The 14,570-nt window shown below is 43.4% G+C and overlaps 1 protein-coding gene and 1 long non-coding RNA gene across 2 annotated transcripts; both read left to right on the top strand.

Moving 5' to 3' along the window:
- Positions 1-302: 302 nt before the first annotated feature.
- LOC101859887 lies at positions 303-8,851 on the top strand (the record flags this gene model as incomplete). Its single annotated transcript, XM_013087878.2, is given in 5 exon segments — positions 303-376; positions 1,095-1,193; positions 2,466-2,585; positions 3,957-4,054; positions 5,323-8,851. Coding segments are annotated over 5 exon segments (1,670 nt in total), but the record flags the coding sequence as incomplete, so codon positions are not given.
- A 458-nt stretch (positions 8,852-9,309) lies between these two features.
- Positions 9,310-11,943, top strand: LOC106013092. Its single transcript, XR_004859110.1, has 2 exons — positions 9,310-9,491; positions 9,581-11,943. It is a non-coding gene; the product is annotated as an uncharacterized LOC106013092 (long non-coding RNA).
- Positions 11,944-14,570: the final 2,627 nt, after the last annotated feature.

A 14,570-nucleotide genomic window follows, 5' to 3' on the forward strand; every position in this document is an offset into this window, starting at 1 on the left:
GTGTGTGTGTGTGTGTGTGTGTGTGTGTGTGTGTCTGTCTGTTTGACTCCACATAATGTTATGTTTTCTGTCTTTGATTTTACTTCAAACGTGTGAGTGGTTGGCGGGTGCTCCGGTGTGGTTTGCTCCTTCTTTCCTATCAAACATATATCGTCCTGGTCTCTACTCCTTCTTTTTGTGTTTATTACTCGCTTGTAACACCTCTAATCTTGGGCACCTATATGACCTTATTGTGTTGCAAGTACCGTAAAACGCTTTCAAAAACAAACAAAACTCAAACGTGTATCCGTCTCTCCCCCCAGAACTTCACAAACAGCACCGGAACAAGCTCGAGGATATCACCCACCGGTTTGAGAGCATCAAACTCACACTCTCCGTAAGTACTCACTCGCTTTGAGGGGGGAAAATGGGTTTTGGAAGTTAATATTTGGGATTGTCTTACCTTGGTTAGGCTACGGGACTCGCAATTGTGAGATTAAGATTTGGATACTCTAGCGGGTAGACTACCGGACTTGGAATCGTGAGGTTGCGGGTTCGGTGGTTCGAGCCTCTGGCACGATGTTGTGTCCTTGGGAAAGGCACTTTACACGAATTGTCCTCCTTTCACCCAGGTGGGAATGGGTACCCGGTCGTAAACAGCGATAGATATTGTCAGTGTGTTTGTGGTTAAGCGCATGTAGAAATGGCAGCTTGCATTGTATCCTTCGGAGGAAGTTAAGATTGTTCCAGAATGCGATTAGGTCTACTGGGGTAATAATATAGATTGTAAAGAGCATAGACGGAATTTGCGCAACGAAAATGCTCTCTATTATTTTTTTAAATTACTTAATTCCTTCTTTACTTTCTTTACTTTCTTTTGCCTTTTTCCTATGATGGATCATACAGGTTCTCCCAATTCTTGTTTCTTCTGTCTTTCTTTAGCCTTTTTATTTCAATGAATTATTACGTTGAGTGTTTTATGGGATGTGGTATGGGCCAATAGCCTTAAACACTAAATTCACTTACTTTATTACGTTCCCTCAATCACATCTTCCTCCCTTCCTTCTCCTGCCTCTGTCTGTCACTCACACAAGCGCCATGTTTGCCTGTTACAGGAGAAGGTTGAGTCTCTGAGAGGAGAGTGTGACGACCTACGTCATAGGGCCAGGTCTAGTGAGGAGGCGTTGCAGAGGGATGCTGACGTCAAAGTGCAGGTACAACAGGGTTGTTTTTATTGTTTCTGTTGTTGGTAGTGATGGTGGTTGTGGTGGTTGTGGTCGTATTGTTGTTGGTGTTGTTGTTGTTGTTCAAAGTTCAAGTACACCAGAGTTTTTGTTGTTGTTGTTGTTGTTGTTGTTGCTGCTGGTGGTAGTGGTATTGTTGTTTTTATTGTTGCTGGAGGGTGGTGGTGGTTGTATTGTTGTTGTTGTTTTTGTTGGTGGTGGTAGTGGTGGTGGTATTGTTGTTTTTGTAATTGTTCCTGCTTGTGGTGGTATTGTTGTTTTTATTGTTGTTGTTGTTTTTGTTATCGCTTCACTCTCAGCCTTTCCCTGTGGCACGATCCCGAAGTAAAACGTGAAACTGCCTAAAAAATGGTATTCCAAAAGATGCCTTTCTCTATACAAAAAGAAAATGTTGGATACTGTGGATGATTCAACAAAGACGGCAGACATAAAAAAACCCAGCTGGTTCTTTCTGCCCTTCCAAACAAAAGAGACCACGGGACACCGTCTAAGTGCAGCATGAGCTGCAAACTAATTACAAGAAATATTCAGTGCTTTCCTGCAAAAACTGTTTAGTCTAAGTCTTGGGACTATACTACCTTGTTAACAGACTATGACTATAATATTTGATTATTCTACTTCCTGAATTATCTTTTAAAGACGCTTTATTGATACTAGTGGTACATACATGCGACGTATTATGATCCCCATCAGATATCCATGTTCGTATGTGTGTGCGCCAGTATGATAAGATACCAATCTTGCTGAAATACTTCCTTTAAGTGCTACCAAAATCAATAATTTCTTATATATTTCTTAATCCATTCTTCATGTTCAATCCATGAATGGTATACATTTTTAAGCAAGTAAGGTTGTTACCCTAGTGAGAAAGACATTTTTCTCCACTATATAAAGTGTACGGGTGTGTTACTCCCAGGTTACTAGGGACGCGGTAAAAAAATTTTCATGGTCATAAGTGATAAAGTTTGTCTTGAACAATTATTTTGAGAGCTGAGCACATTTACTTCAACTATTTTGACGATTACATAAAATCTTATCATTTTGTCTTGTACGTAGTTAGAAATACCGATACCAAAACAGGGTCCCTGGGTGTGTTACACACAGTTTCCGGGGAAAGGGCTAGTAACACCTCTGATCTTCAGTACTTAAATGACCTTATTGTGTTGATAGCAGTGTAAAACTCTAATTACTAACACTTAACTGAAGCCTTCCTCTCACCTCGTCTGTTCCCGGACTCCACAGATGGCTCTAGCCCCGTTCCTCAGCCTGCCCAAAGAGATAGAGAGTCTGAAGACGGTGGTGGAGATGAGGAACGAGGAGATCTCCAAACTACGCAGTCGCAACATGGACCTGGAGAAACAGGTGGGTGAAAGGTGCTCTGTGCTGGCCTGACACATGACACTACAGTGTGTCTGTCCTGACTTACACATGACACAACAGTGTGTCTGTTCTGACTTACACATGACACAACAGTGTGTCTGTCCTGGTCTGACACATGACACAACTGTGTGTCTGTCCTGACACATGACACAACAATGTGTCTGACCTGACACATGACACAACAGTATGTCTGTCCTGACTTAACACATGGCACAACAGTGTGTCTGTCCTGACACATGACACGACAGTTTGTCTGTCCTGACACATGACACCACAGTGTGTCTGTCCTGACTTGACACATGACACAACAGTGTGTCTGTCTTGACTTGACACATAACACAACAGTGTGTCTGTCCTGACTTACGCATGGCACAACAGTGTGTCTGGCCTGACACATGACACAACAGTGTGTCTGTCCTGGTCTGACACATGACACAACAGTGTGTGTCTCACAATTCTGTCTGTGCCTGACACAACAGTTTGTCTCCTGACACAACAGTGTGTCTCCTAATTCTGTCTGTGTCTGATACAACAGTGTGTCTCACAATTCTGTCTGTGCCTGACACATGATACAACAGTATGTCTCACAATTCTGTCTGTCTGCCTGACACATGATACAACCACGTGTCTCACAATTCTGTCTGTGTCTGATACATGACACTACAGTGTGTCTCACAATTCTGTCTCTGTCTGACACAACAGTGTGTCTCACAATTCTGTCTGTGTCTGTAAGTGTTTGAAACTTCTGACCTTGTCCAGTCCCTACCATAGAACCACAAAGTTCTATCCATGTATTATGCTCAGAACTTTGTTTTGAGAAATTTCACGACAAGTCAAGCTTTTTCAAATGCTGTGCTTTGAATATCTTGATAATGACTCTGAATAATCTTACGATTTTGATAGAGCAGACAGAAATTTGGTTTTTGACCTCATGGTCATGCATAGTAACTAACAACAGACGGCCAAAAAATGTTACATAGAATTTTGTAATTCTAAGGTTGTTGTTGTTGTTGTTGTTGTTGTTGTTGTTGTTGTTGTTGTTGTTGTTTTCAAGTCCCTTTAGCTGCAAGCATTTCGCTCTGTAATTCTAAAGTAGCGAAGTGGTTATTTAATTCAGAGATGAGAAACCCACCCCCCGAGAAATTCATTAACGCACCTGAATAATTTCACAAGCACAGAATTTTGATAAGTTACATGTATTTCTTATTTTGTTCTGTACTTCTGAAGAGATGTTTTCATGGCAGTCATTAGGAATATTGTTGCTGATCTATGCGTGACGTTTTTGTGTAGCTGATCTGTGTGTGACGTGCTTGCGTGGCTGACCCGTGTGTGTTTTTGTGTGATTCTCTGCAGCTGGAGGAGATCCCGATCGCCCGTGACAAGATCATCTCGCTGCAGCAGAAGGTGGAGAACTTGGAGGCCATCATCAATATCAAGACCGATCACGAGAAGTAAGTTTAGCGTGTCGACGCTCAGCTCTTATGGGTTTTTTAAATCCTTTTTAGCACCATAAATAGGTCTTTTTAGTTTTAGTAGAGCTTTTACGGCGCTCGCAACTGCATAAGGTCATATGAGCGCCATAAATAGGTCTGAAGGTCAGCCCAGCCGAACCAAAATAGTGGCCAGCTGATGGCTTCCCACTTCCCAGAACCGAATTATTTCCGTGTTTTTCAGAGGTTCAGGGGGTGCAGCAAAGAAATTACTTTTACTTTTGATCCAAGCGAGATATTTCAATGAAATTTCACCAACAAATACCAAGGACGCCAGCATCTAAATTGAGAGTGGAATGTTCCTATATCTGAGCCTGCACTGAAGATGGATGTGTCAGGCTGGTAAAAGCCAGTTCGGCTTTACAGCGGGATAGTCGGGAAAAGCCGGTATGACAACATGACAGTATGGCTATAAAAGGGTTAATTATAGGTGTTTTTACGCTTCCATTGACTGAGTTTAGATTATTTAGGAGGCGGGCTTTGGATCCTCCCTGTCAGGGCCAACCAATCCATGCTTAAAAGTATACATTACAACATCAGAGCAGATAGACAAAAATACTCAATAAAAATTCTCTCCTCTCAAGAATCAGACTCGGGTCTCCTGCTTGCAACAGTTATATGCCTAACCCTAACTGCTACACTGTAGATGCTGCTGACAAATTTTTCTGTTTTCTGACAGTTGTGCCAGTATTGCAATTCCTTCTGAATGATCCAGTCACTGTTTCTCCTTTTACCTATTTTTATTATCCAAGACGGCTACCGTTTGTTAGGAGAAGTTGGAAGTGGCCAGTTGTACAGGCAATTGTCTTGGACAGGTGGCAGGTGAAGTGCCTGCTACTGTATCCTTACTCCTTGTCCCCAGTCTCGGGTACTGGTCTCCTACGAAACCTATACCATTTTACCATTTTTTTCTGTGTGTCGTTGAATTGTTTGTTTACAACATGCACATTGTTCTGTGTGTTGTTGTTTACAATGTGTGTGTCATTCTGTCAGTTGTTCCTGTCTCCGACACATGTATTATTCTCTGTGTTGTTTACAACACGCGTGATATTCACTGCTGCGTTGTTTACAACTCATAAATATTCCCTGCGTCGTCTACAACACATATGTTATTCTGTGTCTTGTTTACAACAAGCGTGTTATTCTCTACGTTGTTTACAACAAGCGTGTTATTCTCTACGTTGTTTACAACTCGCGTGTTATTCACTGCACTGTTCTTGTTCCCTCAGACAACTCCACGAGAAGTGCCAGATCCTCATGAGGAAATACGACAAGGAGTCTCGAGCTAACAAACGCCTCTCCATGGATTACGAGCAGGTCATGTGGAGAATGTCGCAGAGTTCCGAGTTCGGATCCAGCGAGAGCTTGAGCAAACGCCAAGTGAGTCGCTCCCCAGCCCGCAGCGAGACCACATCGCCGGACCCTCGGCATCGAACCCTCTCCCCTAACTACCATGGCCCCAACGGAGATGTTGTCATGAGGGTGAAGAAGAGGAGCAGCAAGAGTTTGTGCGAGACTGACCGCAAGCTCCGGTCAAGGTCGGCCACTTTCGTGGTGGAGAAAGACGAGAAACTGGTGGAGTCAAGGTCGCCTTCTTCCAGCCCACAGGTCAAGCAGAAGAGATGGAAGAGAATTTCGCAGGGAGAAGAAGACGCCTCAGAGAACAGCAGTGACAATTTGGACGCAGCCAATGAGAGAGCCAGGATGTGTGTCTCTGCGGGGCCGGAGATTTTGTCGCAGTACACGTCCGGTCATCTTGGGGATGGGGACGTCTGTGAGGAGAGCGACATGCCATCCTTGGGTAACACGATGGACTCGAACCTGGCATCTTCTGGTGAGATGATCAACTCCTACGCAAGGTCCATCTCGGGCGTGAGCGACTCAGGCGTGTACGACAGCATGACGCGCTCGGAGATGCTTAACTCTTCCATCGTCAGCACCGACTCGGAGTGGGTGGCCTCGGCCAACGTGTCCCAAATGCTGGACAGCACCAACGAGGATTTTGACGGTTCACCCGACGGCTGCTCCGAGCAGGACAGAACTGTGGTCCACAACGTCCGCTCCTACAGCCGCAGTCGCGGAGACAGCGACACGGAGGGGAGCGCGCGACACACGTATCAGTTCCAGGTTTCGATACCCGGCAGTACGGGAGAGCCGAGTGCGGACAACGTTTTCGAAGATCAGGAAAGTGGGTCGCTGGGGAGCTGTAGCCTGTCATTGGAGAACACGACCGATGGTGCCCCCAGTGTCAGCAACTCTCGCCTGACATCAGTGTCGGAGGACTTCAGCTGTCATGACATTGCCTGCGACACGACGGTGTCACTGCCGCTTGGCGGTGCGGCCCAGGATGACAGGACTCCGTCTCGGGACGTGTCCTCGGATAACTTGTCCGGCCTGCCGCGCTCGGAGACTGTGGTGGAGAAGTGTATAGGGGAAATGGGCGGCGCTCAGTGCAATAGCTCGGGGGAGGGACGGGCCACCCAGGACGATGTGCACCAAGAAAACTGAGGCCTCTCTTCTTCCCCTAGTTCTTGCATTTCATGTCGATCTAGCTTTATTTTCCTTCCACACATTCGTTTCATTGTTCAGCATCATGAATTTTGGATTAGAGAATGAAGAAATAGGTGTGATTATGCAACATTTCGTGTGACAGTAGTTTAATGGAATTCAGGAGCAATTTGTCAGGTCTTTGTCATTTGAACTTAATACAATACGCACCCGTCCTTTTCTTTGCTCTTTCGCTTGAATGTATCCCAAAGCTGTTAGAGAAGTAAGTCACAAAAGTCTGTTGGCAATGTTGTAGCCGCTACCATATCCTTAGGAAAACATTAACTGTGGCTGTGGGTGTATCGCTTCAAAGTCTTAGCGTAGGTTGTGTATTCAATCACATATCTGTAAAGATCATGCACAATTTTATAGATTTTCTTGTAAGCATTGCATAATATGGTTAAACGTATCATGTTCAGTAAAAAAAACAACTGACATATTCTTTGTTTGGGATAAAAGAGTAGAAAAACATTACTTAGTTCCCATGACAGTATGTAGCAAATGTCCATGTACCCTTCAAGGTCAAATGTGGGGGGTGTGTCCACTGTGCCTGGTGATGCCGCGATCCTGAAACCATCCATCCATCCACATCACACACCAGGTGGCAGTAGAAGCCAGTCCGCTATATCACATTTTGATGACGTGCCATTTAGCTGTAGAACTGAAGGGCCGTGTGTATCGAAGGTTTTAGGCGTTCCATGCCTGAGTGGTAGTTCACCTGTATTTTCCACACCTGTATTTTTCAAACCTGTATTCCATATGTCCCTTTCTTCATTTCATTGTTGAGACTTTTGACTTGATGCATAATAAGCCTGCTTTACATGAGATTCTTTCATTTCTCCAGACGTTGACTGTCAAGAAAATTTTGATAATATTTGTATATCTTCATTTTCTCTGCAGGGGAAAACATTTTTCAAAGGGAATCTTTCTTAAAAATGAAAGGCAAGGTTTGTCTCTGGTTAGACCAAGAGTATATGGATAGGTTGAAGGTCTCTGAGCTGTGCCCAGTCTTAATGTGTCTTGTGTCTTTCAGAAGGATATTGTGGTTGATTTCTGATGAACTGTCTCTTGTGTGTCGGACCACTGACGTTTGTTTCTTGCTTTTCAGGGGTTGGGGGAGGGGGGGGGAGAGATATGGGATAAACCGATTGTCTTATTTGTGTCAGGGTACCGGTGTCTGCAGTGTCTATTCTGTGTCAGGGTAGAGATAGACGAATGTTGTGCACGAAGGTACAGGCCGACGCTGATGTTTCAGTGTTTGGTGCACAGCGAGATTGGTATGAAACATTTCCCCACAATGTGCAATCTTTTTCCACACTGTGATTTGCCAGTCTTTTGGGGTTCACTAAAGGAGTAGTCAACACCAAGGCAACTGTTCCTTGCAGACTTAACAGCTTTAAGATCACTTTGTCTTTGATGATTATCTAGTTTTTCATGGACTTTTGTTCTGAAGAAAGAAAAAAAACCTATTGTTAAGTGGAAAACTCTATAAAATGTTTGCTTTTCTCATCACAATGTTGCTGGAAGTTGAAAGGAAAGTATCGAGTTCCTATTTATAACTTGCTGTATTCATTGAGCCATATTGCTCTCATAATGTACTGCTTTCCACTTGTAAGCGCTACAGCTAGATCTATATCGTTGTCTGTTCTTTGGATCTTTAATGTTTTGTGTAGAAATCTCTAGAGTGCGATGTTTTCTCCTTGGAGAGAGAGGGATGGTTTCCTATTAGAGTATGCTTCTTCTTTATGTCGGAGAAGACAGACAATGTCTACACAAACAACGATGACATGTTCTTGTCAGTTTGGCAGTTTGATACTTTGATCTGGGGTTGGTTTCTTTTTTTTGGTGACAATTTCTCTTCCTGATGGCTGTGTACTTTTACAACCCCCTTTTCTTATATACAACGTTCAGGAAACGTGCAGGGTTCATAAGATTCTACTGCTGATGTGCAAATGCGGAAACAACAAAACAAAGACGTTGTACATTTTGATCTCAGCAACTTCTCCATATACATATTATAACTACGAGTGTTTTATTATTTGAACATTTCGAGTCTCCTCATTATTTGCCACATTGGTGCGCGTGGGGAAGAATTCTTCTGACTCATTTCAATTTTTTATATTGTGGAAAAACTGTCTCATTGTTGTATGGGAGATGAGTACTATATTGCTTTTTCCACGACATTTCCTTCAAAAGAAAAGAAAAAAAGAATCGACACCACTTTTTTTCACCTCAGCCTTGGTGATAGCAATGATAGTACATAACAAGATGGGCCACTTCTCTCTTTGAGCCAATTAAAAAAGTGTCCTCAAAATTTGGTGGCGCCCTCTTCACAAAAGCGCACTCTTTGCGAACAGAGTTACCCTACTTGAGTTTTTAAAAATCAAAGTGAAACTAGCAAGTTTTGGGATAAATTTTGGAAGAACGCGTTTTTAAAATGGTTACGCTGACAAAAAACCTCTTCCGGAGGAAAGGGTGATGGTTTTCTTCGTTTAATTTGACTTTAGAATGAAAGGCGAGAGGTCATTAAAATTTTTTAAAAAACCCTAAAACTCCGCACTGAATGTACAGGAACTGCTGATGAACAGCAGTCGATCTGCGCACGCAAGGAGGTGCTATTCCTATTCTTCTTCTGGAAAAACGAAAGAGAGCTTCAAAACAGACTGCAGCGCCATCTGAAGCAAAGAGCATACTTCCTGCGGACACTTTTTTGGCTGAGTGGCCCATCTTGTTATTTACTATCATTGGTGATAGACCCTGCCTCAGACCATATCGTGCTCTCTCTCTCTGCGTGTTCACTAACAGTCACATATATACGAGGTGTGCACACTGACAGTCACATATACACGAGGTGTGCACACCGACAGTCACATATACACGAGGTGTGCACACTGACAGTCACACACACGAGGTGTGCACACCGACAGTCACACACACGAGGTGTGCACACTGACAGTCACACACATGAGGTGTGCACTCGATCAGTCACATATACACGAGGTGTGCACACCGACAGTCACACACACGAGGTGTGCACACCGACAGTCGCGCGCGTTGTTCAGGGAACTCCCTGTGTGTTTTAGTGCCTTCTGTTATCAAGTTTTGATGGACAACACCCCATCTAGAGCCTTTAGCCTGACATCTCATGTTTTGGTTCGTTTTTACACTTTTGAACTCGCTTTCACTGTCCACTGTCGGTGGAATTATTTCATAGACCTGGCTTTTTGTGAATGTCGTTAGGGCTTTCTCTGAATACATCAAGTACCTTCCTACGCATCCATCCAAGTTTTTATCTTTGCTGTTATGTCTTCCCAATCTGTGGTTCTGGTTCTATTCTCTTACTCTCTTTTATCCTCTCTCTCTCTCCTTCTCCCTCTATCTGACTCTCTCTCTCTCTCTTTTTCTCTCTCTTTCTCTCTCTCTCTTTCTCTCTCTCACTACAAAAGGAGCCTATAGACCTGTACATATAATAATGTGGAACATTGACATTCTATAAATGACTATCAGGTTGATAGATTGTTTAAGCCTAGGTTTATTTTCTCTCTCTCTCTCTCCCTGCCTCCAGACGCGCTGTTTCAATGTCAACTGAATGCTCTCCAGTGTTTTGATGTGCTTTTCTTGAACTCATATTATAATCTGATATGCTATGCTAGGTGTTTTACGGCGCAATTAACACAATAATGATCATGACTCGTATCTACCTCTGTGCTGATGACGTGGTTGAGGTAGTAGATTGGGCCCAGTTTTGGAAGGTTTAAGTTCAAAGCTGCCTCTCAGTCTCTTGTTGTAGAATGTTAGATGATTGTGACAAAAAATTTGGACTCCATTAGATTCTCTTCCCGAGACGACAGAATTTTCACAAAAATTGACACATTGTATGTAAAATTATGACACAGATATCTATGCGTGTCACTTGAAAGTAAAAACAATACTACTAGCGTTGCTAGCGTCAGATAACTCTGTACGGCAAGGGGAAATAATAATTGCAAATATTTAACTCTTGTTTGTATTTAGTGAATTATTTCCCTTGTGCTACTTTTCGACTGCAGTAGGGATACTAGACAGCTAGCGACAGATTTCGAAAACAATTTTGTTTAAAATAGAGGTAAAGCTCGGAAACTGATTTCATTCAGAGAATATTATTTTCGTACGTACGTCATGATTTCATTCGAAAGTGTCCGGGGTGGGGGGTGGGAGTTGGTTGTACAAGAAAGCAAAGACAAAACTGACATGCTCGTCCTTAGATGGAGAACTTTTTCTCCTCCTTTCGGCCTAATGTCACACTGAGGTTCCACAGGAAATGTAAGCCAGTCTGGATTATCAAAGAGGCAAAATGCTCCAGTGTAAACACTCCTTTAAAATCTTGTTTTGTAGAAATCATATTTGAAGGCCTATCAGACCAACTTTTCTGTACACACAGATTACATGGGAGCATTATTCCGAAAGAATTGGTCGTGTGCATTCAATCGAAAAAACTTTCCTAAATATGAACGCCTAGGAATAGGAGAAATTTTACTCCTGTATGTTGATGTGATTGTCAAAGATTGCTGTTGGTGTTTGAGAATGAGATTACAGCTCTACAAGACACACTCAGAGGTTTGTCGAAGGCAGGTATCACCCTCTGAAGACTATCATTCATGGTCTTTTTTGTCGCAACAGACCAGACCCGACAGGAGCAGACCGCCACCCCACTCCCCACTCTCCAATCTCTGGTTCCCCCACCCCCTGATCCCTCTCCCCATTCCCTTCCCAACCCCTCCCCAACCCCTCCCCACCCACTCACCCACCACCCCTGGTTCCAAACTCTGATGATACATATATCGCCACTAGAGTAGACCAGAAGTCTATATTAGACAGTTTGTGACAAGTAAGTAGCACCCACACTGGCCAGGGAGTTGGGCAAACTGTAGGAGGGAGAGCAAGATATTTATATCCCCCCTCTCTCCCCTCCCCTTCTCTCCTCTTAAGGATTCCGTTGAGAAAATCGTCTCTGGCCAAGACAAGATAATGAGACATAGTTACTATTGTTAAGTTAAGATAAGATACATCTTTGGTTGCTACTTGTATAAAACAAGGTTCTTAATTTACAGCTTCTTCCCTTTGTGACTGTTCTTTCATTATATTAATATATTGCTAGTTGTTTGTGCTTGCTTGTTGGGAGCAGGCCTTGGCTCAGGGGCCTTGATGACAGGCCTTGATTGTGGGCCTCATTTGTTCCCCTGTTAGTGTCAGTCTTTCTGTGATGAATGAATGTCTGTAATTAATTCAGTTTTGGATGTCAATACACTTCTCTTTCCAAACAACTGCAGTTTGTGTTTCATTTATTCATGTTGTTTTATTTCCTTTTTGTCTCTTTTTTTAAATGAAAGGTAACCATGGAATGAATAAATATAGATCTATGTACGAGTACAATTTATTGAACCTTCTCCTATGACCACTTGTGAGAAGACAATCACCTGTACAAGCGACCACTTGTGAGAAGACAATCACCTGTACAAGCGACCACTTGTGAGAAGACAATCACCTGTACAAGCGACCAATTGTGAGAAGACAATCACCTGTACAAGCGACCACTTGTGAGAAGACAATCACCTGTACAAGCGACCACTTGTGAGAAGACAATCACCTGTACAAGCGACCACTTGTGAGAAGACAATCACCTGTACAAGCGACCACTTGTGAGAAGACAATCACCTGTACAAGCGACCACTTGTGAGAAGACAATCACCTGTACAAGCGACCACTTCCTATTTCCCTCTTTGCCTTTAAACACATTTTTTAAATGACGACACTGAGTAAGACATAATATTGTGCCTGTCTAAGACGGCCACTTTTCTCCTGGACAATGAATGGCCGGCAATGTTAGACAATTTTCACTGTACCAGGGATGAGTTGATGTCCATGGGGAAGTGGGAAAAAAAGCTCAGCTGACTCATCTGAAGGTCAACTGAACTGTTGGGATCTGTAAAGTAGAAGAATTGCTGGGGCCGGAGCAAGAGATAACCTTAACTGAAGATCAGCTGGATCAAGTTCAACACAGTAGAAGTCAAGTATAATATAATATTATGTATACTCTACATGATTGTATAACATATAAAATAACAATAATATTTGACTTTGTGTATCTGCCAAATTAGATGAAACACTTTGGGAAAGAAAGTTATTTCTTATCCTGTGATCTTCCAGAACTGCTGTAAATTTTGTGCACAGTTCGCCTCTCATTCAATAGGTCCCGGATTCGAATCCGGATAGCAACAGAAATCTTTCTTCTCTAAAAATTGTCTCATTTCACCTCCTTTGCAGCTCTCTAGCAATATTCTGTCGTCTGCTTTCGTCTCCACTTTCTGCCCCCACCCCCTTACTTCCGTTACCCCCTCCTCTGGGCCCCTGACTCTTTCCGCAGCCTTTCTACTGCAACTCTTTAGCTCCTTCTTACTATTGTTTTTCAGCCACACCCTTGATCTTCTGGTCGGAAAGATCTACACCAAGCCTTCTTGTTCAATGGCTAAAAATCTCGGAGGTCAGATGTGCAAGTTGTGCACATTAAAGATCCTTTGGTGGTCCAAAATCGATAAGAGTAGGCCTCAGCCGCCACATTGGCGAAATTCAAATTTTCCTACCATCTGGAAATGTTTCTCGTGTCCCACGCACTTATATGACCTTATGCAGTTGCAAGCGCCGTGAAATACTTATTAAAAGTAAATAAATATTTAAAAAAAAACAAGGAGAAGGAATTGGGGGGGGGGGGGGGGGACTTGGCAAACAGGAAAGGAGCAGGGCAGGGTTGCCTCCAGTGAGTTTCTTTCTCCACTCAGTGACTCCCGCCAAAATGTCAGCACAGGACAATAATGTCTGGTGAATGGAGGCGGACACGGCCTGTGCGGGTTATTAGATGAATATGGAAATGGGCAAACTCTTTGGGTGATTGTGGGAGATAGGAAGATGTGGGAGATAGGAAGATGTGGGAGATAGGAAGATGTGGCGAGATAGCGGGGGTGGGGCAGGGGGGGGGAGTACTGTGGCGAATTGGAAGGTGATGTGCGGGGGTGTCTTTTATCAATGTTCATTTTAGTAAAAATCCTCATAAAAATGTGTTTTTAAAAGGACATAAAAAGTCCCCCCCCCCCCTTCCAGGGCAGTGTTACAAAATGAAGTTGTCTTTAGGCCATTCCTAAAGAGGGAAGGAGGAGGAAGGGGGGGGGGGGGGCTATTAGCATGTTCTTATGCACAGTAGAATTGTGAATGGGACGATTTATCAATGCCATGCTCATACTGTGCTGGTACAACTTAGAGGGAACTGCTGCATTTTCTTTCCTCATCCTTACTGTTGTTATTTTCCTCTACTTCTTTTGTCAGTCTTTTGTGAACTGCTATTTCCGGGGTGCCTTGATAGTCGAAGCAGACTTTGTGCTGGTGAGGCTAGAGAGGAGAGCAGAGGAAGCCCGATTCCCCGTTTGGACTTCTCTGTTGACATCCACCCCTCGGCGCTCCCATGACCTTACACAGTTGCGAACGCCATAAAACCTTACTAAAAAAATAATAAAAAAGAAGTGTTGAGTCCAAAGGGGAAAAAATAATAAAGAGAAACAAATTGCACATCGGCTAATTTCGTTTTTCTAGTTTCATTATTTTGACAAGCCACTTAACCACGATGCCTCACATATTTTTCTCCTTACTTGGGCATCAAACTCGGATCCCCTGCGTGCGACAGTGAAGCGCCTAACCACTACACCACAGGCGGCTGTTCAACGACTCGTTAGTAGAGAGATTTTGTGGGAGGGGGGGTTCGGATTCGAATTGGGGTAGGGGGGAATTGTGAGATTGTAATCTGTAACTTTTCGCATGCATCGTAGTGATGGGGTGGGTCAGGTCTGGTCGCTTTAAGTGTGGGGTCATTGTGTGTGTGTGTGTGTGTGTGTGTGTGTGTGTG

This window comes from Aplysia californica, unplaced genomic scaffold (assembly GCF_000002075.1).
Source record: "Aplysia californica isolate F4 #8 unplaced genomic scaffold, AplCal3.0 scaffold00651, whole genome shotgun sequence".
NCBI classification, from domain to species: Eukaryota; Metazoa; Mollusca; class Gastropoda; order Aplysiida; family Aplysiidae; genus Aplysia; species Aplysia californica.